Below are 26,331 nucleotides of genomic sequence, written 5' to 3'. Positions count from 1 at the left end.
CCCCACCTCCCTACCTTTGTCAGCCTAGTCTTCCTCCTCATCCTTCCTGTCACCTTCCTCCACCTTATAACAGCATGGTTATAATGAAGCACCTGTGGGAAATTGCTACCCCTTGCTATATCCTGTAGAATGTAAGCTCTTACGAGCAGGGCCTCTACCCTCTTGAGCTTCTCCTTACTTTACTTTCATCTACTTCTTTACCCCTACCAGGGCACCTAACACTTGGTTGCTTATGCTCTGTTGCATATCTGGGTGTTATGGTCACTAATGTAGCAATGTATATTATCCATGTCCTTGTCCTATTTTGTACTGTAAGTCACCTGTCAATTTATTTGTTTATGTACTTTGTAAGGCGCTGCGGAACACTTGTGGCGCCATATAAATAAAGGATGATAATACCCCCATCAGATTTAGACTGTTGCAGTTTCACCAAGGCAACACGTGGGCGCCTACCCTTCCGAATACATTTTTGAAAAAGGGCATTGCATATCTGCTCATCCGCTAGTGTAAGCAGGTAACCATTACATTAAGTACATAAAGCATGGAAATGTAACCATTTTAATTTGACTGGCTCTACCCAGAAACTATAGAAGTATACGGCTCCACTTACCTGGCTCTGCTGAGATGACAGAAATAGGTCTAGTTATATTAAGTCGATTAAAAGTTGAAAACCTAATTAAGTGATGTGGTTCTTTGCGCATTTTAAATCTAATGAAGCACTCCATGCAGGTCTTATGATCCTAGGAAGCAGATATAGACCAGTGGGCTTTGCGATGTTCACTGGAAACCCTGAGACGCTGCCATAGTCCTGCAGTTGCTGCAATATCAGCTATGAAGAGCTATATATTATAAGAGAATAGAATTGGCGAATGCTGAGTTTTACTTCGGCAGTGCCTACAGATATACCACAAAGCATTGACCAAGATTGTAGATGTCTAAATATTTGATCAATAGATAAATAAAAAATAAGTTGTGACAGTGGGCATCCCTTGCCTCATTCCCTGTTGCATTATGACTAAAGCACTCCTGACCCCGTTCACCAATAAAGTAGTCTAAGGCTGAGAATAAAAGAAGCAAATAAGTTCAACAAAAGAAGTGTGAAAGTCTCGAGTCTCCAGAACCTTAAATAAATGGGGCCAGGCCACAGTATCCATGCATGTGGAAGCTTAATAACATGTATAAACTTACCTTGGGCCAATACATACCCAGTATATTTTCTTAAGCATTACCACCTAGAAAAAATATCCTAAGAAGGCCCTTCCTCTTTCTGGCCCAGTCTACCTTAGGAAAACACTTAGCTAGGTGGTAATGAAGCTACTGTGTTTTAGTTACTCTGAATATGGGTTTCTTTTTGCCAGTTAGCCTAGGCAATCAGGATCACAGGAGCACCTGCACATCATAAACAATTTGCGCAGAGTTCCTGTGTATGTACTTTGCTTTAATTATTTCCACTAATTTTGATAGTGTCTATTTATTGTTGGTTCACCAGGGTAGTGTAATTGGGATAACCGTTAGTAATACTGTAACTGGGTATATTAGTGCTTATATTCTGAATATTTATTCTTCATTTTCTTTTTCTGTCAGAGGAAGAGCTCAGAAAGCTACGGGAAGAGACTAACATTGAAACATTAAAGCAGGAGCTGGAAAAAGAAAGACAGAAGAGAGTAGAGCTGGAACAGAAAATTACTGAAGTAGTGAAAACAAGGTAACCGAAATACCAGGTTATAAACTATTCAGTGATAATTTAGAACATTTGCTAAATAGCTTTAAAGATGGGTACACACAATGCGATGGTGCAATATTATGTGACATTACATCACGTGTGCCCTACACATTGCACGATTCGATGTCTGACACTGCAATGTATCGTTTTATGCTGCATGTAACTGCACCAGGTCATTCAGTGCATCGTCCCATTTGCTGTGCAGAATAGCAGAAGGGATGTGTTGTGATGGGAAGCAAACGGGAAGCCGACGGACGGAATCCCGGCAGCCGGCTTCCCGACTGTCTAATCCCGGCAAGGGATAAATCCTGACGCCTGTCATTTTACCTACGCCGGGAGCCCGACACCCGTCTTACCAAATACCAATCAAAGGTGTGGGGAAGGTTAGGTTAGGGTGCTCCCAGGGGGCACTTAGGGCTAGGCACCCCCCCGGGAGGTTAGGGTTGGTTAGGGGAAGGGGCGGTTTAGCGGTAGGCACCCCCGGGGCGAGGTTAGGCTTAGGCACACCCCCCCCCCCCCCCCCCCCCGGGAGACTTAGGATTAGGCAGCGGGGAAGGGGTGGTTAGGTTTAGGCACTGGGGGTGTCGGGAAGCTGGCGGCCGTCTGCTTCCTGACTACATCCTGTATGGGGGGATTTACACAGGCCTCATGCCATGTTTTGGCACTCTCATGTGACAGAGCTGGCCATCCCAGAAGGAACAACTTAGTATTGCTCATGTGTCCATGTCCTATTTTGAATATGTACTTAATGGTACTAAATGGTAGTGTATGCATTTACCCTGGCTTTGAAGTGACCAACATGCTAATGAGTAATAAATTGTAAGCTGATCCCAATAATAAACTTTAAAAGGCTTTTAAGTAGTTGTCATTGTTGAACGCAAAAGATGAGGTATTTAAAATTAATAAGTAAATAAATAAAAATGGTGTGTTAATTTTAGGCCTGTCCAATGGATGTTTCATCAATTGCAAATTATGCAACATTGAATAGATGGGAGCGATTGTGAAGCAAGGAAACAAAAACATCTAGCCGTTATCACAGTTCATGCAATCTCTCCTTCATAACCTCCCCTTGTCAGACATCCACTGTAAAAATAGATCTGCTTGCTAATAACTTGGCTCAGCACTACTGTGTTTTCCACAGGGGCAGACAAGACATAAGCCATTGCAAATGACCTGCTCCAAATGCAGCTGTACACATTACACTCTTATATTCAATTGCTTTTCATATGGTCTTTGGAAACTTAAATTCTGTATATTTCCCTTTTTTTTTTTCTTTTATGCACTTTTTGAGTAGCTGCGATGCGCCATATATAGTCTGCGCTTAAAATGTATTTATTTTTATGTTGACTATATAAAAATTAAAAGTGGGAGGCACATATAGAAACCGTTGTAATTCCTACACCGTTCACCTGATTTGGATGTAATTACCCTCAAATTAAATCTGAAAGTCTGCAGTTAAAGCACATCTTGTTTGTTTCATGTCAAAGCCATTGTGGTGGTGAATAGAGGCCAAAATATTAAAATTCTGTCAATGTCCCAATATTTATGCACCTGACTGTATATAGAAGTTGTAGTACACTAAATTCAATAGTGTTTCCAAAGGCTGCACTGTGCGCCATTGCGTCCAAGCTGTAGCACTGACAAAAAAATATACTATACTAGTGAGCAGCCATTGAAACAAATGCTCTGATCAGCACAGGATTAATTCTTGGGAAAATACTACTGCAAGCTATGTGTATGGCCACTAGGGCATTCACCCTGTTGCACCATGTGGTCATGTGTTAAATGTTTCCGTTTTTATTCTGTTACGAGATGCATTCAGAAATGTGGGAATCGGCTGAACATCTGTGCTAATGCACATTTAGTTTTCAGCTAGGTGTCACTGGTGATCTGACAGCATTCACTCATTTTTGTTTAGCTGCGATGCAGTTGACTGACCAAGGCAAGCTCTGGGAATCACACTAGTAGAAGGATTGAGTACAGGGGTAATCATTTATTGTTTTTAAATATTGATGTTTTTTAGTTGATTAGTACACAGTTGATGTATTGCTGATGGCTGGTTTAGCTCTGGGCAGCTTGGCAAACTACCAAATATACCTGACTATAGTTGTACATGTTAAACTGCCCCTTCACCATTTTCCCCTTTCCACTGCATACACATGTACTTTGATGATTTATATATAGCTAGCAACTGCAGAATTTTTTTTCATCACACAACATAGTAGTTCTCCGAGTGTGTTGTGCTCCTGGGAGCACAGTGGCGTGTGCGGTGTGGTGACCAGGTTTGCTGGCAGTCATATAGTTTCTTAGAGCAGTGACTCCAAGTCTTGATGACCTAACAAACTTTGAGACTGAGGATTCAGCTGCAGCTGTTCACATCCATGCCAGGAGAGGGTCAAATGCTGCAGCATTGGGTGGATGAAATTAAATAAAAGGTGCCAGATGTCATGTTCTTCTGTAAATAACTTGTATGTGTTATAACAATGTATAGATAAACTACTGCAAACATTATTCCAAATGCTGTTTAACGACTGTTGTAAGCAAGTAAAAAATAAAACAATATTTTACCACGATTTTTTTAACATTACTAAAAGCATTTAACTAGTATAGGGATGGCAGCTTTTAATTCTAGGGACCTCATAAAAAACTTGCTGCTTCAGAATAATAGGAAGATTTTCATTAGTTTGACCTACCTATGCTGGATGTATTGAACTGTTTCAAAAGCAAATAGCAGTTTTGTGATCATGAAATAAAATGACAATATAATGGTCTCTGAAACAAAGCTATCCCTGTTACAGTATTCATAAATATAATCTGCCCATGGCAGGCAGAACTTAGGAAGTTTAGGAATCATGACCTTGCTTGTGCCACAGCCACTGTTGTGTTTCAGCCCAGTAAGAGGAAAAGCCCTGTAGCAGGCGTTCACAATATTATGGCTGTCTGGTGCTTTTCTCATTAGTTGAAGCGTGGCTAATGCATGAAGAAAATGGTTGAAGCTATTGTTTCATTAAAGAAAATTGAGCAAGTGTATTGCCATGATTGTTTTATCTGTTATGACATTGTTATTTATTCTGTATATGTTTATTGTTTCTATTAGAACGGAAGAACCTGTAGCACCGCAACCTTCAAAAGGACAGTCTCAGAACAATGGATTAGGTAATTCTGCAGAAAAACTTTCAGATGAGGTCTCATTCATTCACACTGAAATAGAGGTTTGCTTAGGAGATATCATGGTACTGGTTTGATGTCTTCTTTTATTAGTGTGTGTTGTGGAAGATTGCTGTGTGCATGTCTGTATTTGCTTTTTAGTTTACAGCTGTGAGAAGATTCCAGTTTTATTTACAATGTTGCAAATATTAAATTTTTATGGATGGTAAAATAAATTGCACTTTGTCTTATTAGAAATACTTAGTTACAATTCTCCCGCGAGGATTCTTTGCTAGATCTTCTATATATAGCATAAAATAAAGTCCCTGGTAGGCGTCTGTCGGTGCTAATTTCGAGAACCACTGGTCTGATTTTGATGCAGTTTTCACTATACTATAGAGCATTTGTTGAGGAAGGTTTAGGTGTATGAAACATTCATGTTTGACAAAAGAGAGCCGAGCAGTGTCCATTTTAGTGAAGCAAGTCAATGAAAAAAACGGACGTCCGAGCACTTTCTTGGCTTAAGAGACACATCCACTAGCAGATAGTGGAACGACAGTATGATTACAACATTGTAATTGTACAGTCGTTCCTCTTCCCCTGCAGTGCCTACACTGAACGATATGTAGTTCAGTGTAGGCACGCTCCCTCATCCCTGAACATGGTCAATCTGTCGTTATTGGCAGATTGACCAGCATGTTCAGGCGATGATTGATGTCAGAAACGACCAGCTGGAGCGCGCATCGCTGGTCGTTTCGACATTATAGTGCACGATTAATGAGCGATTGAATGATAATGATGTCGTTATCGTTCAATAGCTCATTAATATCGCCTAGTGGATGGGCGCTTTTACGCTGCCTAAACCATTAAAGATATATCACAATGATTGACTTTATTTTATGTAGAGATGGATACGCACAGTATTATCCTGTTTCTCCAGAAAAATATATGTAAGCCCTGTTTACTGATACAAAATTTCAGTTTTTTTTTTTTTTTTTCTGTTCCTATTTCATTTATGTGGTTTCAAACTAGTCCAATTCCCAGTAAGTGTCTCTGCTTTGGCATGGCAATAAATAAAGCACAGTGGCTGGAGTTGACCTAAGTGGAGACAGTGTTTTTCTCATGGACAACTTTACGTGGCCATTTGCGTGTCTCATCAAAACTAAGGGGGAGATGTACTAAGCTCTAGAAAGTGATAAATTGGAAAGTGTTAAACTGCCAACCAATTGGCTCCCAACTTTCATGTTACAGGCTGTGTTTGAAAAATTACAGTTAGGAGCTGATTGGTTGGCAGTTTATCACTCTCCAGTTTATCACTTTCCAGAGCTTGGTACATCTGTCCCATAATCTTTGACGCCAGGAAGAAAAATGACTAATGTAGTCTATAAGGCATTATTATAAGACCTTGGTTAAAAAAAGACTATTGCCGTAAATTCAAAATTGCTTTCCGTATGAAGCCGGGGCGGGTCGCTAGTTGTGTATAAATATTATCTGGTCCTTTTCTTTGTAACGCTTCTAAAGCGTTGACTACATGACTACACCAGCTTCAGTGCAGCGATGTTCTTTATTAGGCGAGTCTTAGCCATCCTATGTGTAATGTTATCCACCATACAGTGGCCCACTGTGACAACTTTGCCCTGCCGTGCTCGGCACTGATTGGAATTATTTGTATTAGGCGGAAGACTGGTATTGGAGTATTGGCTGCGTGGCTTTAGCCCAATTTATATATTTTTCTTTTGAATAGATACCATTTAATTCCAAATTTACGTTCAAAAATTGTGGCTAAACATTTAATTGCTTAGCTATATTTTTCAAATTGTATTCAAACATAATTAAATTTAATAGTTTAATGTTAATCTTCACAAACACTAGGGTTCAAATAGATGACCTGTGTATTGTGAAATGTAACTAACTAATTTAACGCATTAATAGATCTAGAAGATGACTTGCGTTGTTTAGTGGAACTGATATTCTCTGGATCATGGTGGAAAGGAGCATGTAGAATCTTCAAATTTGCTCAATTGCTCATCATATATTTAAATGGCTCCTGTATATATTCTATAAGTTCTTTACCCCAGGCCTCCTACTATTCTCTAACATTCCGGCCCATCTATCTTCCCCTCCTCCTGGTACTGTTTACTGTTCTGTTCAGTTAAGGAACATCTGTAAAGATGGCAGCTGCCAGTTAGTCTCCATGTACTTTCTGCAGCACCATGTTACCTCCCCATTATTATTTAAATTATTAGGGGTACATTTACTAAAGTGCAGATTTTTAGAAGTGGAGATGTTGCCCATAGCAACCAATCAGATTCTACTTAACATTTATCTAGCACCTTCTAGACGATAATGAATCTGCTATGGACAACAACTCCACTTCTAAAAACCTGCACTCTAGTAAATATACTTCTTAGAGTCGCTTTTTTTTAGTATCATTCAGGGCTGATGTGTGTATTATACCTAAAGGTCTATTTATTAATAATCGCAATATTGTCCTGAATATTTTCTGCAAATATAGTTGTGATTATTAGCTTTTACTTGCCCTTCCAGAAATCGTTTTAGGGAATGGTGTTTGGGTAAACACACTGTCCCTATGATGTCCCTACAGTCGGTCTTTTCGTTAAGCTGAAGAGACTATCCTGCTCTGTATAGTACTGCGCATGCACCAACTGCAGGTCGGGCATACGGATGCTGATCCCACATCTCTTCACAGTATATATAGTGTATATATTTTTATGTACACTATATATAGCCCTTCCCAGTGCTTGTCTGCTGATATTGCACCTCCCTCACACGCTCATCTGTCTCCCAGGAGATGTAAATAAAAAGTCAGTGCACTAGAACAGTGTCTAGGTTTGGATAGGAAGGAGTTAATTAAATACAAAGCTCCAAATGACTGTAAGAGATTGGCGAGAGAAGGTAAATTGCCATTTTATAAGTCGGTAATATGCCTTTAATGAAGAACTAAGGAGAATATTGAATTAGTACTGGTATATTATTAAAATGGATTGTGTTTTATCACCACATATAACTGCTAAACCAGAGGTTTTTTTTAAATGAGCTTGAAGTCTGAAGAATTATCTAGCCCCAAGCTTGTTGCCATAGGTAACAGACACATGTAACTGAAGGTTTCTACACCTGTGGAAATTGCTGAGTTTGCTCCATGATATGAAAGGGATGAAAAAGTTTTTCAAGGTGGTAAAGCACTAAAAGAAGAATTTGGAATTAAAGGGCAATTAACTGCAATACAACTTTGTAGTTTATATGTTGGAATGCGGGTGTGGGAAAAGGTACTTGGGAGAATGTTAAAAATGAGAATCCTGGAGACTGAGCTGATCGTCTTCCCACCCTCCCACATAACATCTAGTCCCACTATTTATTTATCAATAGATGGTATAACTATCTCATCTAGTCCCAAAGTGTGTTGTCTTGGAGTCATCCTGGACTCTTCCCTCTCCTTCAAACCACATATTCAGAACCTCTCGCAGTCCTGTCATTTCCATCTCAAGAATATTTCCAAGATCAGACCCTTTCTCACCCAGGATGCCACCAAAACCCTCACACATTCACTGGTCATCTCCAGATTGGACTACTGTATCCTCCTCCTATCTGGCCTCCCCAAATCCCATCTCTCTCCTCTCCAGTCTGTGCTCAATGCTGCTTCTCGGTTCATCTTCCTCTCCAAACGCTCTACATCTACCTCCCCTTTCTTACTAGCTTTCCACTGGCTCCCCTTCCCTTTCAGAACCCAATTCAAGGTTCTCACACTCACTTTCAAAGCCCTCACCAATTCCTCTCCCATTTGCATCTCTGATCTCATCTCCCTTCACTCTTCTGTCCGCCTTCTTCATTCACTTAATACACGCCGCCTTTCATGCCAATTGATTACTTCCTCCCACTCCCGCCTCCAAGATTTTGCCCGCGCTGCTCCCCACCTTTGGAACTCCCTCCCTCTCCCCATCAGACTCTGCACCTCTCTACAATCTTTCAAACTAGCGCTTAAGACCCACTACTTCATTAAAGCCTTCCAGCTCTCATCCTAACTTGCTGCTACATCTTCCTTCCTCCCCGCCTACCCCATATGTGTTACTCCTGTTCGTCTGACCCTCCCTTAAAGAATGTAAGCTCTTTCGAGCAGGGCCCTCTACCCTCTTGTGCTTCTCCCTACTGTAATTTAATTTATCTCTTACTCCCCACTAGGGCAACCAACACTCGGCTGCTTATGTGGGTGTAAAGGATGCTAATATAGCAATGTTTATTATACATGTCCTGCTTTGTATTGTATTGGAAGTCACTGGTTACTTATTTGTTCATGTACTTTGTAAGGCGCTGCGGAAACCTTGTGGCGCCATATAAATAGATTATTATTATTATTATTATTATTATTTAAGAAACATTAAAAATGCAGTGGAGAATCATAGTCATCAAGTGCCGAGACACTTTAAACAGTGTCAAGCTGGCCAATCCCTACAAACTTAAATTTGTTGGCTTGGAACATCTTATCCTTATCCAGAGGGGAGGAGAGAGATGAAATCTCCTGTCTAAACGTGAGACATTCTGGATTATTACCCTTAATACATTGTATCCACAAGGATTGAATGAGGGGTTTGAGATTTCCCCTTTTCTGGGGTAAAACGCCTATATGGATCTGTTTTATGAAACTTGTGCCTCATTGAGATTGTCACGTTTGTGGTGCTATAGCTAATATATGAAGGACTGATTGTTACTTACCTCTCCACAAGTCACATTAGGGACTTAAATATTTAAATTATTTTGTTATTAAATATTTCTTGAAATGTTTTAAACAGTTGCTTTTATTAATAGTCTGAATTGTAGTTTGGAGAGCAGCATAACAATGTTAACTTTGTATCATCATTCTGGATATTATGTTAGATTGAATACATAATTATTTGATTGGCTTCTCACTCCAATTTTAATGAATGTGGTATGACTCTGGGCCAGCCCTCTGACAGTCTGGATGACGAAACGCATAGGGAGGGTGGTCTGGCGTATTCCTGGTCTGATGTGAAGGAGATCGCTGCATTGTCATTTTATGTATGATGTTTTCTGCTGTTGAATCCGTGGTGTTTTGACTGCCAACGTTGGTACGCAAGTCTTTGACCTGTTTGTATGACTGCATAATAAAATTGTCTTTTAATGCACTATGAGATGCCTCCTTGTACTTTTAATTATATATACACACCAGGGTCGAAACTAGGATTTTTGTCATCCGGGGCAAGATAAGTAATTTGGCTCCCTCATAGTAATGCCCCTGTAATAGTGCCCATATGGTAATGCCCCTGTAGTACTGCTTACAGAAAAAAAATTACTTGCCTTAAACCCCGCGCCGTCGTCTGGTCTGCCCGGCTGCTCCTCGGAACTATGGGAGAGACGCCATGACGTCTCTCTCCCATAGTTCTCGTGGGGAGAGCCCGGAAGCTGGAGTTCAGGAGAGAACTCCGGCTACTACGGCTCTGCAGGGAAGAGCCGGGCGCCCGCTGGTAATACAATCTCAGCGGGTGTCCGGCTTGGAGTCTCCCTCCGGCGCAGGGCTGGAGGACACTGGCGGATTTAAGATATATTGGCGTTATCGCTTCCTGCTTTGACTCCATAAGAGGCACAGCAGGAAGAGCTATAGATGCACCATAAGTGCCGCTATAGTACATATGTCTCATTGCTTGTGAACGGTTTGACCCCTAATATCCTGTTTGGTCAATGTATTTGTGAAGACTGTCACATCTCGTGGATTTTGAGGTCTCTAAAAAATGAACCTGCGCTACAAACACAAAAAATTGTCTTTCTCTTAAGGCACGCCAATTTTGAACTACTTTTTGATCTAAATGTACTTTTAATAAAATGTTAAATTTCTTTTTAACCAGATGCTCATTTTCTAAATAGTTTATGCAGGCTGTTTTGTGTTATGACTGAAAGCTGCTTGTATCATTTGTGTGCTATGACTAATCAGGCTTGCATATGACTCTCTCCTCCCTAAGATAAACACGTAAAGAAAAGTGTATGCTCCAGAGTTCAAAAATGGTTTTATGACCGGTTTGGGGAGTACATTGAGGATTTCCGATTTCAGCCGGAAGAGAGCACTGTGGAAACAGAAGAGCCACTGAGTGCTAGAAGGTAATTTCATGTCCTACATCTACATCTACGATTTATTGGCAAAGTGTCTGTATTACGTTGTAGATCAGATGTTTATTGCTAATCTTTTCACTGTTATGTTTAGAAAGTTATTATCAAAAGAGTAATACACATTTCAATTACCTATAAATGTTAATATTGAATTAATTATGCAGTTAAATAAAATGCTTCTCTTCGCCCATCACATCCAAAACCTTTGAATTTGGTGAAACATTGGTGGGAATTGCTTGGCAGTCTGCAAATGTGCATAACAGAATTTCCTTTTTCAAAGCCAGCACATATTTATTCATTTATCTTTATCACATATTATTACTGCAGTTATGTGGGGTACACACTTGACCAATGCAGCAGCTGGCCGACCGAGTGATATATCGTTTATCAGCTGTATGAACGATATATCGTACTAAGTATAAGAAATGTATATTTATTTTTTAAATTGCAACTTATTAAAAGAAAGGGAAAAACATTTTGTTTTTCTTCTAACAGAACCCAGAAAGGTTCTTGCTTTAGCATTAATTCACGTTTTAAAAAACAAAACAAAACAGAATTTACACACAAGCTTTTATATTGCTAGTTTTAACTTAAACACAAAATCTACTGGGATAATATAGTAGCCCAACAAGCCTTACCATTTTGAAAAACACACTATAGCCTTATTGAATCCAGGATGTGGTATATCTGTACCCCCCAATCTGGACTACTTAACACTTTTTCTGTAGTATAGGTTGTTATTGTCTGGTGATCATCAGTCAATAACTAAAATGGTTAAATGGCATACAATTAAACAAAATATTGATCTTTCTGTTACATTATTATACACATTAAAATAGAAATGATAGCAGGTGCATTCCAAGCAAGTCTACATTAGTTCTGGGATGTATTCTCCTTTACAGTTGTTGTGTAAAGCGTTTTACCACTGTCCAAGATACAAACGGTTTTATCACTAATGCATGTGCCATTAATTCACACTTTTTAACACCTGAATCCGCTTTTTCGATCCCGCTTATATTTTACAATAACATTAAGCATTGAAGTTCCACTTTTATTTATCTGTTATAGTATGCTTTATACATGGTACAATATCAAACTGTACCTTTCCTATAGGATACACACTTCCTGTTAATAAATATAATGCAACATACTGTATGCTTTTATTTCTATGCAGGCTGACGGAAAATATGAGACGATTAAGTGAGTATTCAGCATTCGCGTTGTTTGCCTCTTGTATGCATATTTTCTGATGTTTTCATTTTAATAAGACCAGGGCTACTTGTTCAATGTTGTATTCAATTAGTTTATATATCAGAAATGTAATATGATTATGCAGCTTCAGAACCTATGAAATCTAATTAAGAAGACCTTGTTACAATATGTAACAAGGTCGTCTTAATTAGAATCGATTAACTTTTTTTATTTTATACAGTATTGTTCTGGAAGTAGAGTGTAGTGAGCAAAATGTTAATTTGATGTAGTATTCTGTTAACATGATGCATTAACTTGGTGGTACCACTCCATTTTTGTAGGGAGCACTTGCATGGTATATCTTGCCTCCTAACATGAACTAACTACCACTTTATAAGAGCACATGACACACACACACACACACACCAGGAAAATAGTGAGTTTATTCATCCATTCTCTATCATAGTCTGCCTGTAGCAGTGAATTGAATCGTGTCAATATTTGTTTGATTGTGTACTGTTCCATTTAAAAATAATGGAATAATAAATAAACAATTTATACCACAGTAATTACAGGATGGATACCTGATGCTTGGTCATTCAGTGTTTGTACTTTGTTTAAATCCTCTTATTTTCTTACTAGAGAGAGGTGCCAAACCTGTCACAAATTTTGTGAAGAACCTTTCTGCCTTATCAGACTGGCATTCTATCTACACATCTGCTATTGCCTTTATTGTAAGTATATACATTGTTCTCCAAATATAGGATGCACCAACATCAGAAATGCAGTCAAACACCTGAAAATGCACTTTTCAGGGGGTTGACTGCATTTCTCATATGCAGCAAGCTCCGGAATGCAATACATTCCGGGGCTTAGATGAGATGGGCAACACAATCTTCAGATAGTGTTGCCCAATAGAAGCCTACGGACTTCTATTGGGCAACTATTCCCTGGGAGGGATCCAATCAGATCCCTCCTATTACCCCCCGTGGCGCGTGCTTCCTTGTGCACAGAAGGATGCCAGAGGACAGCTCTTATGGGGAGAACTGTCCTTTGCATTTCTCGTCATGCGTACCTGCATAATTAATGCTGGCATGCATGCGATGAGTGGCAGGATGCATGACTCATAGCAAATTGCTATCCGTCATGCATCCCGCCCAATTTGTAATGCTAATTTACAAAAGTGGTATATATTGATATCCAATGGTATCTTTACCTGCTATCTAAGCTGAAATCGAATCTGTATTTGCATTTTTCTGTTTCACTTGTCACTCATAAGGAAGAAATTATTGCTGATACACACAACATACAGTACGCGCACATCTAGGATTTGATCAGCTGCCACTGCTGATCAAACATGATGGCAAGTCATGAAAGGTCTGTTCCGATTGTATGTGTATATTAAGCAATTATGATGGCTTGCCTCTTGGAATTAGTCTCTACAGCAGTGATTTTCAACCTTTTTTAACTCGCGGCACACTACACAAGATTTTAAAATTGCCAAGGCACACTATCCGGCGATGCGGTGTGCGCGGACCATGAAAAAACACACTACATTAGTTCCCACAGGAACAAAACACACTACATTGACCCCCACAAGAATAAAAAACACACTACATTGGCCCCCACAAGAATAAAACAATCCCATTGGCTGGCCTAACAGAAAAAAAAACACATTGCTCCCCACAAAAAAAACAACCATACCACATTGCGCCCCACAGAATTGCTCCCCACAGAAAAAGAAACCTATGGCTGGCCCCACAGAAACAAAAAACAAAACAAAACACATTGTTCCCCACTAAATAGGCAAATATATGGCTGGATAACATATGGCTGGTTCTCACTAAAAAAAGTGACATGACTGGTTCCCACGAAAAAAATAAACTATGGCTGGTACCCACGAAGAAGAAAAAAAATGTCTGGTCCCCACAAAACCCACATTTCTTCCCCCCTTGTCACTCACACTGCAGCAGGATCGCGTGCGGGCGGGCTTCCAGGCAGGCTACAGAGCCTGCCTGGACAGAGCGCGGGCTGGCTGATTGGCGCAGGGCGTTGGCTGGCAGAGCGGGCTGGAGGGCAGTGGACAACGCGGCGTGCATGACCTGTGATGTCACGCCGCCGCATCTTTGCAGGTCACTACCCGGTCACGCCTGAGTCTCCCAGAGGAGCTCAGCGGCCCGGGATGCTGAAGTACAGTAAAATGTGCCCGGTGGCTCTGACAGCCCCGCGGCACACTTCACAACCGGCCACGGCACACTAGTGTGCCGCTGCACACCGGTTGAAAACCGCTGCTCTACAGCATACAATATGCAATGTTCTACTTGGATCTTTTCTTGCAAATAACTTGATTTGCATTTAAATTTCCCACAAATAAATGTGTCAACAAATATATACAATAATATTATGGGTATGTTTAATTGTTAAATTGTTTACATATGCAATGTTTACATTTTTCTTCTTGCTTTATTTATAATATGTTTCCTTTATTTTCAGATTTACATGAATGCTGTGTGGCATGGCTGGGCCATTCCCATGTTTTTATTTTTAGCTATTTTGAGGTTGTCTCTAAATTACCTCATTGCCAGGTAACTATGATTGTTAACTATTTCATTTCTGTTGCTACTCTTTGAAATGGGAATGCACGTTATGTGTTTTAAAGAGGAGGACTGTCACAAGTGACAGTGGTCTTTATTGAGTAAAAAATACCACGTGACAGATTGCTCTTAAGTGCGGGGGAAAAAAATTGTGTGTCCTCCCTTCCTGTATGCGAATAGCAAATCATGGCCATGTGCTGCTCCGTCAAAGCCCTTTCTAATATAAAGGCAATGGTGGAGTAATGCTAACCATTACACCATCTGTGGGGCAGCACAGACTGTGTAATGGTTGGCATTACTGCCTCACAGCACTTTGGGCAGTGATGGGAATTGAACCCACAACCTATCTGTGTGGAGTTTGTATATTCTCACTGTGCCAGTATATTTTTGGAGTGTGGGAGGAAACCCATGCAAGCAGACTAATTGGCTTCCAAGAAAAATTCATCCTAGTGTGCATGTGATAGGGAATATACAGTGCCTTGCAAAAGTATTCAACCCCCTTGGCTTTTTACCTTTTTTGTTACATTACAACCTGTAATTTTTTTTATTTATTTTTTTATCTGAATTTTATGTGATGGATCTGCACAAAATAGTCTAATTTGGTGAAGTGAAATGAGAAAAATATATATAAAAAAGAATCTTTATAAATTAAATTCTGAAAATTGGCATGTGCATATGTAATCACCCCCTTTGCTGTGAAGCCCCTCAAAAGTTCTGGTGCAACCAATTACCTTCAGAAGTCACAGAATTAGCGAAATGAAGTCCACCTGTGTGAAATGTAAGTGTCACATGATCTGTCAGTATAAACACACCTTTTCTGAAAGGCCCCAGAGGCTGCAACACCACTAAGCAAGAGGCATCACACCATGAAGACCAAGGAGCTCTCCAAACAAGTCAGGGACAAAGTTGTTGAGAAGTACACTTCTGGGTTGGGTTATAAAAAAAAAAATTCCAATCTTTGATGATCCCCCGGAGCACCATCAAATCCATCATCATCAAATGGAAAGAACATGGTACTACAACAAACCTGCCAAGAGAGGGCCGCCCACCAAAACTCACAGACCGGGCAAGGAGGGCATTAATCAGAGAGACAGCACAGAGACCAAAGGTAACCCTGAAGGAGCTGCAGAGTTCCACAGCAGAGACTGGTGTATGTGTGCATGTGACCACAAAAAGCCGTACACTTCATAGAGCTGGGCTTTATGGAAGAGTGGCCAGAAAAAAGCCATTACTTAGTGATAAAAATAAGAAGACACGATTTGAGTTTGCCAAAAGGCATGTGGTCAACTCCCCAAATGTATGGAGGAAGGTGCTCTGGTCAAATGAGACTAAAATTTAACTTTTCGGCCACCAAGGAAAACGCTATGTCTGGCGCAAACCCAACACATCCTATCACCCCAAGTACACCATCCCCACAGTGAAACTTGGTGGTGGCAACTTCATGCTGTGGGGATGTTTTTCAGCAGCAAGGACTGGGAAACTGATTTGAGTCGAGGGAAAGATGGATGGAGCTAAATACAGGGATATTCTTGAGCAAAACCTGTTTCAGTCTGCCTGTGATTTGAGACTGGGACGGAGGTTCACCTTCCAGCAGGACAATGACCCGAAGCATACTGCTAAAGCTACACTCGAGTGGTTTATTGGAAACATTTAAATGTGTTGGAATGGCCTAGTCAAAGCCCAGATCTCAATCCAATTGAGAATCTGTGGTCAGACTTGAAGTTTGCTGTTCACAAGCGGAAACCATCCAACATGAAGGAGCTGGAGCAGTTTTGCCTTGAGGAATGGGCAAAAGTCCCAGGGGCAGATGTGGCAAGCTCATAGAGACTTATCCAAAGCGACTTGCAGCTGTAATTGCCGCAGTTGCAGGCATGTTCTGTGAATGAAATGAGGTGGTGGAGACTGGCTGGAGGTGCGCTGCAGTCGGGAGGGCAGAACAGCCTGTGTCCTACACTAGACCACCTGAACATGACAGAGGAGGTCCTGACAAGCCGGGGGTTAGTTGGTGGCGGCCAGGCAGCATAGGGGAGGCTCGCTCTCCCCGGCGGCCCCTCCCCGATCCACATGCTGGCTCAGCTAGAGTTCAGAGCGATTGTGGGTTGCTCCTACCAGCTTCCCCTATATGAGTCAGCCAGAGACCACTCTCGGGTGCTCTCAATTGCAGCACACTCAGGAGGCTGGATCGGTATGCAATCGGGCAGCCGGCTGACATTATACCGACAGCCGGCTTCCCGACTGTCATATCCCGGCGAGGATAGAGGATAGATGTAGACGCCGGTCATTTTACCGATGCCGGGAGACCGGCGCCCGACATCCCGATCGAAGTGATGCCGGGCGCCGCTGCGGACAGCCGCAGGGGGGGGGGTTAGGTTTAGGGCTCCCGGGGGGGGACTTAGGGTTAGGCACCCCCCCCGGGAGGTTAGGGTTAGGCTACGGGGAGGGAGGGTTAAGGTTAGGCACCTCCCTGGGGGACTTAGGTTTAGGCGGCGGGGAAGGAGGGGTTAGGTTTAGTCACTGGGGGGGAAGGTTAGGGTTAGGCACCCCTAAATAGGGTTAGGGGGGGTTAGGTTAGTTCATACTTACCTGGGGACGATTGGTATTTTCAGCCGTGTCGGCCTGCTGCTGTCGGGATTTGAACCGCCGGACTTGTGTCTGGCGGTAATTCGTATGTATTCCGGCTGGATCAGTCTCCCTGTATACCTCTCCTACTGCTGGATCAGGTTATACAGAGCTCTTTATCCTACTAAGCCTAAGGCTGTTCGTAGTGACGAGCTTAAAATTGCATATGCTCACAAGGTGTATTTTATGCATTGCATGTGATTTTGAATTTGCTGTGTGTGGTACTACCTTTTATACCTGAATAACTGTCAGTTTGTAACCTATCACTGCTGTTTTCTCCCTATAACCCTCTACTACAGGTGTGTGGGTATTTTGGGAAACAAAACAAAATCACGTGTGTACTCAGAATTTGTCATTATTATGTCTAAAGAGTATGAAAGACAGGTGGCAAAAGCGCCTGTGCTGGTGTTTTGTATGGCCTGCATAGCGGAGGTTCCTCCACAGGATTTCATACAATCTGAATTATGTGGTCACTGTGGTAAGCAGGCAAACCTTCCAGCTTCTGGACAGGAACTCCCTTGGGTTTCCTTTTCCCAGATTATGGACTAAAATGCCTCTGCTTAGTGGCCAGGTTGTACAGAGCTCAACACTAAGCTGATGTGCTTTTTGTAGTTGATTAAGAGCCTATGGCAAATATATTGCTTAAATGCTTTAAGTTTTGCTGAGTTATGCTGCCTTTGTTTTCTAGGGTACATTTACTAGATATATGTGAAGGTGAGCACATTACATTGTTACCATTGTAAAGGAAGTGCTCCAACTGGCCCCCAGCTGCAGGGTATAGGGGCTAAATTGTAATTCACATGTACTGGTGAGAGCTTTGTCCATCCCCACTCTCTCCTAATTAGGAAGACTCAGCTGCAGTACTGATGGGCGCGGGAAATTGGCCTATCCCTGATTATGCCTTATTACTAGAAAGGTGTAGAACATTGGAATCCTACCAACTTTTGTTGCTTGTGATTCAGTACATATTTGAAGCAAAAATGTGCATGTAGATCTTGCCAAACTGATTGGTTAGGCAGGGATTTTAGGTGACTTATGCTACTATTGAAAGTGTTACTTTTTTCTTCCTAAACCCCTAAACTGCAGTGTTAGGGGTTAGAGAGTTCTTCACATGTTTCTGTGAAAGTGGTCACTTGGCAGTTTTAACCCTACACTTGTTGTGGGTTACTTGCAAATGTTTTCAGGAGTCTTGGTTCATCTCCCTGTATACCTCTCCTTGGATGGCCATATACAGAGCTTGATGTCCTACTTAGCCTTGGAGCTGTTAGTAGTTGAGTAAAAACTTGTTGTGTGTATGTATGTGTGTATATATATATATATATATATATATATATATATATATGTGTGTGTGTGTGTGTGAATATATGTAAAAGGGGAGAACCTCCCTTTATATGAGTCAGCCAGAGACCACTCTCTGATGTTTGTGGACAGGGGCTGGCTGGCAACTTTTAGCCTGGGGGGCAAATGCATGCAGGCGGCCCTGGCAGACGAGTAGCGTGTAGCCAGGGTGCCCGAAGAACGTGCGTGCTACGGCGCCCCCCCCTCAAATGTTTCAGGGAGGAGGTGGGTCCATATGGGATTAATGTAAGGTAAAAATAAAGATTAGGGGCAGCCCCCTGTCGTAGTGCCCATATGCAGTGCCCCCGTGTGCTACAGGAGAGAACGCCCTTATGCAGGCCTCCAGTAGTGCCCCCAGTAGTGTTCCCCCCCCTATGCAGTGCCCCCAGTAGTAAGCCCCTTATATAGTGCCCCCAGTAGTGGTCCCCCCCTGTGCCGTGCCCCTTGTGCCCCCAGTAGTAAGCCCCTTATATAGTGCCCCCAATAGTGGTAGCCCCTATGCAGTGCCCCTTATATAGTGCCCCCAGTAGCAGTCCACACCCCATGCAGTGCCCCCAATAGTGGTAACCCTTATGCAATGCCCCTTAAATAGTGGCCCCAGTTGTAGTCTCCCCCCTATGCAGTACCCCCAGTATTGCCCTTTATATAGAGCCCCCAGCAGTGGTCCCTCGATGCAGTGCCCCCAGTGGTAGTCCCCTCCCCCTATGTAGTTCACCTAGTAGTAGTCCCCTCCCCCTATGTAGTGCACCTAGTAGTAGTCCCCTCCCCTTGTAGTGCCCCTAGTAGTAGTCCCCCCCTTGTAGTGCCCCCAGTAGTAGTAGCCCCCCCTTGTAGTGCCCCCAGTAGTAGTAGCCCCCCTTGTAGTGCCAGTAGTAGTAGTCCCCCCTTGTAGTTGCCCCAGTAGTAGTAGTCCCCCCCTTGTAGTGCCCCCATAAGTAGTAGTCCCCCCCCCCCCCCTTGTAGTGCCCCCAGTAGTAATCCACCCCCCTGGTAGCGCCCCCAGTATTAACCCCCCCTGGTAGTGCCCACATAGTAATCCCCCCCCCCCTGGCAGTGCCCCCAGTAGTCTTCTCCCCCCCCCCCCCCCCAGTAGAGAGAGACTTAGTAAAAAAAAAAAAAAAAAAAAATCACTTCCCTGAAACTCCCGGTCCCGCCGCTAACAGCTCCTCCGGCCGCTTTGTATGGGAGAGACGTCATTACTCATGACGTCTCTCCCATTACCCACTGCGGGAGCCGGAAGATGGCTCCCGCAGTGGGAGCAGCAGCAGCTGCTGAGAGTCTGTCAAACACACAGCTGCTGGCTCCGGCGGCTGTGTGTTTGTGCTGTGTAGCGCTGACCGAACTCCGTCCGGTCAGCGCTACACACGTGGTGCCCACGGCCCGTATGACGCTGCGGCCCGGGGGGCACATGGCACCCTGCCCCCCGGCCCAGCCCGCCACTGCTTGTGGAGGCTATTTGCTCAGGAGGTGGGGGCAGTCCCTATATGCCTCCCCTGCGGTGATGAGGTCATACAGAGCTCTAGGTCCTACCTGGTGTTTTGGTAGTTGACTAGAGAGGTTAGTGTGTATGTACATGTGGATATGTGTTTATAGATGTATATCTCAAATTATATATCCGTGTGCATTGCATGTGGCTTATGAAATCTGCTGGGCTATGCTGCCTTGTCAGCATAACCTATCACTGCTGTTTCTCCTCATTTAACCCCCTACAAAGATGTGTGGGATATAGTGGGTGTGAAACGATGGTCACGTTGATACTCAGACATTGGATAACGTTATGTCCAATGAAACTGTAAGACAGTTGGCTGGAGCCCCTGGGCTGGTGTCATGTATGACCTGTAGCAGCAGCCCCCTAGGGTTATGCCCTCTATGTTCCATTATGGATGGACATGTGTGCTGGTCGAGGCAGGGCATCATCTTCAGTAGCCGTTCAACAATCGCTACAAGCTGCTAGATCTATGCAGCCAAGACCAGACTGTGTCGGCCCCTCACGCGGACCAGGCCACAGAGAGGGGCGATGGGGGTGTCCTCACAGGATTTAATACAGGTGGGATGTTGTGGTCACTGTTCTAAAGAGTCACCACAGTAGTCAAATCTATCAGATCATGGCGCAGGTTGCGGACAGATTGGCAGCTCCTACGCCGGCCCTGATAATTGGGTACCTTCAGCAGCTGCAACCTACCATGTTTAGGCCCCCTATGGCTGTCCTGGAGGGACGTGTGCGCTCACTCGGGTCAGAATGTGACTTCGTCCTCAGCAGCTTTTCAGCAACTACGGCAAGCAGCTAGGCTAGTACAGCCAAAAAAATTCAATAGCCGGTCGGTCTCACGCTCCGTCCAGCCCTCAGATTCTGGTACATCTTCTGGTTTTTAGGGGGATACATGGGTCTCCTCCCAAGAGTCACTCTCTCAAGAGAGGAAGACCGTCTTACAACAGTACGTCTCCTCCCTGATCAGAGGGGTCAAAGCTGTGCTTGTGGAGCCGGTATAAGGAAAGGCTCCAGTATTCTAACGCCAGAAAGTTGTGAATGCTCAATTTCCCAAATCTGAGCAACTGATCTGAACTTGAGGAAGTATAGAGTTCTCCGGACAGGAAAATCCATTTTACCAGAAAGGTTCAGGCCTTATATCCCTTTACGGTACCATCGGCATTCGCCTTTAAGGGTTCCACTGATGAGAGACTTGAAGCCAGTCTCAAGGCAGTCTTTCTCTGTCAGGAGGTTTTATTTGCCTGGCCATGGTACGGCCGGGGTTCCAAATAAAAGCAAGGACAATCTGTCTCTCGCCAGAAGAGCGACTATCCGTCGAAGAAGTACTGTCGCAACAGGGGTCGTCCGTTCTGGATCTGGATGATACCAGCCTCCGCGGGTGGGTAGCAGAGAAAGGTCGACACACATTTTCAAGGAAAATGGAGGACAACGGAACAGTCCATAAATCGTCCTGGAACTAAGGACAGTATTCAGGAGCGCTTGTTCAAGCTCAGGAAATGCTAAAGGGGCAGGCCGGTCTAGGTACAATCTAACAACTCCACCGCAGTAGATTGCCTCATCCATCAGGGAGGCACAGGGAGCCTGGCTACTATGGCGGAAGTGGCAGACATTCTGTTTGGGCAGAATGTCATTTTCCAGCGGGATCGGCTGTGTTCATACCAGGAGTCCTCAATTTTGAAGTGGACTTCCTAAGCCAGCAGGATATACTTGCCAGAGAGTGTGGGCTCTTCAGCCACAGGTATTTCAGAGCCTTGTGGATTGATGGGGTCTTCCAGAGGTAGACCTCATGGCCTTGAGTCACAACCACAGGGTACCCAGGTACGGGCAGACGCTGTTGGTTCACCAACCTGCAGAGTCTCTCCATAGACACTGCGTGGCCTCCTCTGCTAAGGTCGGACCTGTTAATACAAGGTCCCTTCCTGTATCCAGACCTAGGTTCTAGTAGTGCCATTTTTGTCTGTATCCAGACCTTCCTCATCTATTTTGGACGGCAGGGTTCTTCAGACCTCCGTCTTAAAGGGAAAGGATTGCTGTAATTCAGAGGACAAGAAACCTACCTCTGGCTGCATTTATTACAAAACTTGGCACTCATATGTTCAGCGGGGTGAACTGAGAAAATGTGACCCTAGGGTGGTTAGGGTCTCTTGAGTGTGTTCTTTTCGTCAGACTGGTGTAGACTGGCGTCTCCATCTGGCCACCCTGAGAGTTCAGGCTCCTGCACTTTCGGTTGGTTTAGCGAAGGATCATCCCATGGCTTGATGTTAGAACATTTTTTTCAGGGTGTTCCGAGGGTCAGCCTCCCTCTGTCTCCCCGATAGCCCGTGGGGTCTGACATTGGTTTGCAGGCTCCTTTATTCAAACTCCTGAAATCAGTAGACCTAACGTGGTTGACAGCAAAGACAGTTTCTCCTAGCTATTGCTTCGGCCGTAGGGTCTCTGATCTGGCAGCACTTTCCTTCTGCTTGCCCATTTAATAATTCATCGGGATAGAGCGGTACTTCATACTAGGGCGGGATACCTTCCAAAAGGGGTATCATGTTTCCATATAAATGAAGAAACTGTGGTCCCAGCTTTCAGACTACAAGCCTCTCGGTAGGTGAGGCTTCCATTGGATGTTGTCCGTGCGCTGCATATTCATGTGGATCGCACCAACAGCATGAGGAAGTCTGATTCCCTTTTTGTAGTGTATGGCTGTCATAAGCGTGGATGGCTAGCTGATTAGCAGAAGCTGGACAGATGGATTCGTATGACAATTTCTCAGGCATACACACAGGCTTGTCTGGTGGTGCCGGATTCAGTAAGGTACATCCACACGGTCAGTGGGACCTTCGTGGGTGGCTTGCTGGGGCGCCTCTGCTGAATAGTTGTGCAGGGCAGCCACATGGTCTTCCGTCCATACTTTTGTCAAGTTCTATGCATTTGACACTTTTGCCTCTCAGGATGCCTCCTTCGGGCGCAGGATTCTCCTCTCTTCTGAGACACAGGAGCAGTCCCGCCCTAAAGGTTATTGCTTTGGGATATCCCCAATGTATTGGCTGTGGACCCTATGGACCCTGAAGAAGAAAATAAGAGTTATGGTATAACATACCTTGGTTAACTCTTTTTCTTTTTCTTTGAGGTCCATGGGGTCCACAGGACACCCACCCTAACGCATCTGTGGTTTTGGGTATCTCTAGAATTTCCTTTCTCTGAGAGACTGGTCTAGAGAGCATGGGTTATTCTTTCTTGTCTTTTTTTTTTTCTTCACCTGCTTGAGCTTGGTAACGAACTGGCTACCTGGGGCCGGAGGCGGGGTATATGAAGGAGGGACACTGTGCATCCTGGGAGCAGAGAGCTCGTTTGTTTAACTGTTTGGTGACCGGGATTCATACCCCAACGTATTGGCTGTGGACCCCATGGACCTCGAATAAAGAGTTAACGAAGGTACGTTATACCATAACTCTAATTTTCCCAGTAATAAGCATAAAATGGTTTACCAGACGTAATGAGGTACAGTCTATAGGCAGAGATACTTATGTGAAACTGTCGGAATCCTCTTGCTGGCTGATGGAGTCTGCAGTGAATTGGTTTTGGATGGGCGGTAAATTTGGTCCAAATAATATCAGTCTTTAAGTTCAAATCTAGATGCGTTTTGGTGCGGTAGGTTGTTGCAGATTCCGAAGCATATTGAGGAGTCCCCCATTATAGCGGTCTTGTATACCCATATTTGGAAACAGAAAACACTTGTGTACATCATAGAGATTAAAATTTCAAGCTGTATGTGATACTAATTAATTGAATACAGAGAGGCAGTCCTAAAATAAAGACATAATGGTCATTATGTAGAAAAATATATAAGAATGAGTACCTGGCATGAATGTTTCCAGGTCTGTGCGGCTGACTAAAACCCAGTACAGGTTGTGCTGCACCAATGACAGCATGGAGAATATATCTTTCCGGCTGTCAGAGATGGTCATGTGATAGACAGCACATGATCTGAGCCGCAGTCTGTTAGCCAGTTGTTCATCTGATGTAAACATAGCTATGTGCATGTAATTGGTTGGGATTGGTAAACTGTAAATAGCCAATGTGATGTAAATAACATTGTCGTCAGCTCAAAATGCAAATCATCATATTGAAATATGTACACACAATTATCCTATAATGATGAACTATACTGAATATGCATAGTTGGTCTGCAGCAATGATTAGTTAGGTGGTACATGTCAAATAAACATCCACATGAATGGCAGGACTCAAGGTTTCCCAGCAGAACATTGCCCAGAGCATCACACTGCCTCCGCCGGCCTGCCTTCTTAACACCGTGCATCCTGGTACCATCTTCTCCTCAGGTAAATGATGCACACGCACCCAGCTGTCCACATGAGGTAAAAACACGTGATTCTTCAGACCAGGCCACCTTCTTCCGTTGCTTCATGGTCCAGTTCCGACACGCACGTGCTTATTGTAGGCACTTTCGGCGGTGAACAGAGGTCAGCATGGGTACTCTGATTGGTCTTACACCTTTCTACCATAGCCAGCATTAACTTTTCTGACCAAATCTTCAAGCCCTCACAATTTGGTCTCTCAGATCCTTACACTTGCCAATTTTTTCCAACAGCAAGACTGAGTGTTCACTGTCAGTGGTTTTAAAGTTATGTCTGATTTGGTGGATTTACATTCTCAATAAAATCTGATCAAAAAGTCAAAAGTGTAGTTTAAAAAGTAAAATTTGGGTATTCTGCTGTACTTGCCTTATTAATACTTTTCTATGTTAGAAATTTCCTGATTAAAATGCTAAATGTGTTAGTCACTCACCGCACCCATGTTTCTGTAAAAACAAAAACAAAATCCAAGTAAGTATCCAAGAAATGAACCTTTTTAACCACTTGCCTGGTGTGGTTTCATCAGATGTGACCAAGCCAGGCTGGACTTTTTCTAACATGGTTGAGTCTGATGTGACCATTCAGAAAAGCCCACTAGGCGGCTGCTGGAAGATAATGTTTCAGCAGCCGTCAATATCCGAGCGACCTTCCGGTCCCTCTGCACCCGCGGCTCTATCCCCAATGTGTTCTGATCACTGCTGACCACAGTGACCGGGAAGCCCACGGCACCCTCACCTAGCTCAGCAGTCACAGTGCATCTGCTCACAGTAGCCACGGCTCTGCACAGCTCCCAGCGGCCCCTCTCCCAGGCATCACTGCAGCAGTTATGGGTGATCCTCAGGAACACCTACCCACTGTCGATAACGCCTCCCTGAAAACACCAGAAAAGTACCAGGGCCTTGCTGTCTATGGGCCTGCTTGCAATTCCCCAAAGTTTGTGCAGAAACTTTTGAAATGCAGCTTTCTGAGGGCCTTCAAAAATACTTTCTTTAATCTTGGTATAACTGATCTGAGGAAAATTATTTTACAAATATGTGAATCCAGTTTGCATTTTATCGGTCCATACTTGGGGCCAAATGTAATGGGGTTAGAGTTTTTTCACACATTTTAACCTCTCCCAATATAATAGTCTGTGAACTTGCAAACTTGCGTGTTTTTGAGACTCACAAATCTCTAATGATTTAAACTCTCAGACAGATGTTTTCCCATTTTGAAGATACAGCTAGACCAATGTAATAGTGTGAGTTTACTGCTAAACTCACATTTTCTAAACTCTCACCCTATTACATTTGGCCCTTGGTGTGCAAAGAGTATTAAAATAAATAAAATATCCTTTATATTATCTGGGAAATACATTTCTAAGGTGGCCATTCTGTACTAAAATAAGCCTGCTATTAATTTAAGTGCACAGACTATTTTACAAATACCTTTACGGTGTACCTAACTACTACCCCAATGAGTGCACTCCTGTGAATTTAAACTTAATGTTAAGATAGGAACCACTATCTGTAGCAGACCAAACTGCCGCTTTTAACATTGCTTAGTTTTTTAAATATACCATTTTTTAATTATACACCTTTAATATAATATTTAGAATAAAAAAAGGGCAAGCAGGAGACACTCACCAGACTTTAAAAATGAATCAAATTATACAATGATTCACGCAAAAATTGCCATTTCTCACGTACGTACGTGCGTAACTTTAAGAAAGGGTCAAGTTGGCACAAAATG

The 26,331-nt window shown here is 43.2% G+C and overlaps 1 protein-coding gene across 1 annotated transcript in view; it reads left to right on the top strand.

Moving 5' to 3' along the window:
* The window catches only part of GRAMD4 (GRAM domain containing 4), a 174,601-nt gene that overhangs the window by 89,769 nt on the left and 58,501 nt on the right, over positions 1–26,331 (top strand). The window contains exons 4-9 of the mRNA XM_088480161.1: positions 1,585–1,705; positions 4,821–4,879; positions 10,861–10,996; positions 12,180–12,205; positions 12,839–12,930; positions 14,690–14,781. Of these exons, the coding sequence (XP_088336287.1) occupies positions 1,585–1,705; positions 4,821–4,879; positions 10,861–10,996; positions 12,180–12,205; positions 12,839–12,930; positions 14,690–14,781 (526 nt within the window). The remainder of the gene's footprint in view (positions 1–1,584; positions 1,706–4,820; positions 4,880–10,860; positions 10,997–12,179; positions 12,206–12,838; positions 12,931–14,689; positions 14,782–26,331) is intronic.

The sequence above is a fragment of the Taudactylus pleione genome, unplaced genomic scaffold (genome assembly GCF_031769625.1).
Source record: "Taudactylus pleione unplaced genomic scaffold, aTauple2 ptg000251l, whole genome shotgun sequence".
NCBI lineage: Eukaryota > Metazoa > Chordata > Amphibia > Anura > Myobatrachidae > Taudactylus > Taudactylus pleione.
The sequence above is the reverse complement of the archived record's forward strand: the minus strand, read 5'-3'. Positions and strand labels throughout refer to the sequence as shown.